The sequence below is a fragment of the Benincasa hispida genome, chromosome 3, assembly GCF_027475165.1.
Source record: "Benincasa hispida cultivar pf3 chromosome 3, pf3_genome.v1.1, whole genome shotgun sequence".
Lineage (NCBI taxonomy): Eukaryota > Viridiplantae > Streptophyta > Magnoliopsida > Cucurbitales > Cucurbitaceae > Benincasa > Benincasa hispida.
The window spans coordinates 36,295,225-36,299,411 of NC_143480.1; the positions used below are offsets into that span (position 1 = coordinate 36,295,225).

Below are 4,187 nucleotides of genomic sequence, written 5' to 3' on the forward strand. Positions count from 1 at the left end.
CTTCATTCCCGCACTTTTATTCCCATATTACTTATGTCTGCACTTCATTTCCAGACTATTTAAGTCTACACTTCAAACACATGTTTTTTAAACTCATACTTCCAAAATCTGTACTCCAAACACAGTTTTCTTAAACCAAGTGTGGGATTCAATAGGGCTTTAGTGTTGGGCGTTGTTCTCTAGACATGGATCAAATAAGTATGAAATAAAATAGGTTTGAGTGGGTCAAATAAGTATTGGGTAAAATAGATACAGGTTGGGCTAATTAAATATATTATATACATAACTTTTGGGTGGGGTCGGGGATTGGGGTCGAGGCCCCTAGGGGATCTGCTCCCGTGGATCTTTTTGCCATCCGTAATGGAATACATGAACTATTGAAGAGATGAATCTAACTATTTTGGTAGTCATCCACCCTCATGGATTGAACCACAGTTCAACGTTAAGAAGACTTAAATACTAAAAACCACAAACTGAAAATCAAAGAAAATAAGAAAAAAGAATCCAACGTCTAATTGATTAAATTCTAAAGATAAAATTGTTAATTAATTAGATTCTAAAATGTTTAAAATGGATAAAATTGTATTGGGATATAATTAATAGATTTGGAAGTAAATCTGAAAAAGAAAACAGATATGATAGTAAATTGAATAAAGAAAATAAAAAGACATTTAAAATTTTTGGATCAAAGGGATTTAGAAATTTGAAATTAGGAAGATAAATGCAGCTACATTGTATTTGGGGACTTGAATTGGAAGTAAATCTGAAAAAAAAAATGTTTTGTTCTAAAGAAAACCTACTTTTTTTTTTTTTTATAGCCAATAGATGAGATACATAAATACACGTTGAAACAACTAATTTCAACATAATCAACCAACATATATACTTATATACTATACTTAAAACAAATATAGTGTATTTGAATTTTGGGCTCATGATTTCTACAATGTGGAAATCTAGGTACTTCCTTGAAGACTTTAATTCTCCTTCGAATAGTGCAGATGAAGACTTACAATAATATGTCCAAATACCGTAGACTTTTACAATATGAAGATGGGCCAAATGGGAAAGAAGGGAATGTGATGAGAAGTTTAAGGGAAAAGAGATTAAGAGGGAGGAAGATCCCTAGGAAGAGGACTCTAACTATACCACTTTTGATTACCATGTTTAAGGGAATAGAGATTAAAAGACTTACAATATGTTCAAATACGGTAGACCTTTACAATATACGCTTCCATTTTCTTGTATATCACTTTTGCTATATTTGGCATCAGCGGTCGTATCTACAATATCACCCTCTTTTTTAGTTGCACTACTTATGTCCTTTAGGCTGAATTTTTCAAAATAAGAATTAAAACTAAAGATTAGATCAAATTTAATATTATATAAAGAAGATTACATCTTTTTTTTTCTTTTGAATAACGTGGGAGATAATTTAACAGAAACTCAAGATATTTGGTAAACAATCTCCCAAGGAAAAATTAGTTTTAGTGTAGCGTAACTAAATATTTTGCTGAGGGCATTTGTGGATTAAAAAAAGATCAACATCACGTAAATTCCTTTCTGGTCAAATATCCAAATAAAACCTAAAATGTTGCCATATACCTCAATTTTCCAAAAAAAAAAATGAAGATCTAATATGTGCATAATTGAGGAGTTTAGAGGGCTTGGTTCAGCTTTTTCAGGACATCAGATGATGAGGCCAACGAAAGTTGTTCACCTTTTAGCTGCAACCATTATATGCTTATTTAATTGGGCTTGTCAATCGGGCTCAGGCCCAATATTATCTATCAGCCCATGCAATAGGATGTCCAGTTGTTTTCCATTCGGTCCATAACTTTCATGGCCCAGTCATTATCTGATTTTACGACCGTCGCTTTATTTGCTTGAAAATTAATTGAAAACTATGTATAGGATGTCCACAACTTGGAGCTGGTTTGATAACATTTTAATTTTTCTTTTCTTATTTCTTTTTAAGAACTAAAAATAGGAATATACTTGATAACTATTTTTTTCTTATTTCTTTAAAAAAAAAATAGAAATAGAAGCTTGTTTGATAATTTTTTTTTGTTTCTCAATTCTTATATTTTCTCTTATTTTATAGTTTAAATATAACTTAATTGTGTAAAATAAAAAAACATATAGCATGCATTAAAATATAAAAATTAATTTAAAACATGTACATTATCAAATACATATAAGTCCTGATGCAAAATTAATAACAATGATATAATTATTTTTTATCATTCATATGTTGCTAAAATTTGATTTGTATTATTATTTCTCAATTATATTATTATGTAGAAAGAAGACAGATAAATAAATATTAAAAATATATTTTTCTTTTCTAAGTCATCTAATAATCTTTTATTTAAATTTCATAAATCAATTCGTAGAGAGACCTTCACAATCTATTATTAAAAAGTTGGAGACTAAAATAACTAATTTTAACCCTGAGAGACCAAAGAATCCTAAATTCAATATTGTTTAATATTGAAAAAGTTAACAAAACAAACGATACAAAGCAAGAGAACGAGATATTTCCACACAAGATTAGAAAGAGTCATAGCTTCTTAACATCTGTTCTTTTTCTAGAAGCGACCACGTCACTAACATCCCTAAAATTATTTTAATTAGAAAATCAGTCCCCTCAGTTCTGGAAATTACAAGAAAACCCCGAATCTTCCATGTTATTCTCTCTGAACTACAAAATCACTAAGAGAACCAAAAGAAAAAATGAATGGCATCGGCATCTTCAGCATCGTCGGCAGCTTTTGCAGCATCAATCGGTCCTCTGATTTGCAATCGCTCAACCAGATTCCTTCCATGTCGGAACTTTCACCATAAATGGAGCTTCAAAGATGCTCGTTCTCATTCTCGACTCTCCTTTTTCCATTATTCTAACTCTTCTCCTCTTATTCCTTCTCTTCCGATTCGCCGTCGTCTTCTTCTTCCTCTTCCTCCTCTTCATCTTCTGTTCCGATCTCGTTCACCTTCTTTTCGATATCCTCTGCCATTAATGGCCTCGACGGTTCCTGATCAGGCTGGTCCGGAGCCTCCTCAGTCCAATCCGACGAAAACGGTGAGTATTGCTTTTGGATTTCTCCGTTGCAGTGTTGTTTGATTTGGTGGTAATTAGGGCTTTGGAAATTGCAGGTTAGGGTTGTGATTAAGGGTAGGGTTCAGGGAGTGTTCTATCGGGATTGGACAGTGGAGAATGCTACCGAGTTAGGGCTAAAAGGATGGGTGCGGAATCGGAGGGATGGATCCGTAGAGGCGCTTTTCTCCGGCCGCCCTGAATCAGTGACGGAAATGGAGCAACGGTGTCGTCGTGGTCCGCCGGCGGCGATGGTAACCGGGTTTCAGGTTTTTCCTAGCTCCGATGACCCAGGACCGGGGTTTGAGCGCTTACGAACCGCGTGATGATTGTGAATGTAGAACCGACCGGAATGGCGTCGTGTAAGAAAGAATGGAGTTTTTAATTAATTGGTGCTCTATTTTATTTTTGTTCGAAGGAAAAGAAAACGAAATTTAAATACTGGCACTTTTCTTTTTAAAAAACATAAATAGCAATCACCTATAAATTGTTAATGTTATAGTTATGTTATGACTAGCCGCTACTAGGGGTACACACATTTATGGTTTTTTGTAACAAAACCAAATATCACTCACACAGATATCTTGGAAACATATTAATTTAGGCTCAACTTTGAAGTTGTTTTAGTTAAAATTTTAAACTAATAATTATTTGACTTGTAAATTGATAGTTTTTTTAATTAAATTAAAAATTTTAATTTGTATCCATGTAAACTTAAAAAGTGTTATTTTGTTTCTCATATGTTCAAAATTTAAAAGAAAAATAATAATTAATAGTTGTTTTAATAGATTTAAAATTAGATTTTATGTTTAATTGAATACATCATGATCTATATAAAAAAAATGACATAAAGTCATGATGTGTATACAGAATTGAAAATGTTTACTATTAGAAACAAAATTGAAAGTCTAACGATTTATTAAACATATTTTAAATCTTTATAATCTAGATACTTAACATCTAAAATTTAAAAATCTATTCAGCGTTTTTTTTTTAAATTAATAGTCTACTAAATGTGAAATTTAAAATCAAAGACATATTAAACGCATTTGAAAGTTCAAGAATTAAACAGTTAAAAATGGAAGTTTAG

General features: G+C 31.7%; 1 protein-coding gene across 1 annotated transcript; it reads left to right on the top strand.

Annotated features, from left to right (window-relative positions):
• The first annotated feature begins 2,549 nt into the window (after positions 1–2,549).
• On the top strand, positions 2,550–3,596 carry LOC120073926 (acylphosphatase family). The gene is made up of 2 exons (XM_039026845.2): positions 2,550–3,082; positions 3,157–3,596. Exons 1-2 carry the CDS (start codon positions 2,741–2,743, stop codon positions 3,421–3,423), a joined length of 609 nt encoding a protein of 202 aa, XP_038882773.1. The 5' UTR covers positions 2,550–2,740; the 3' UTR covers positions 3,424–3,596.
• The last annotated feature ends 591 nt before the right edge of the window (positions 3,597–4,187 follow it).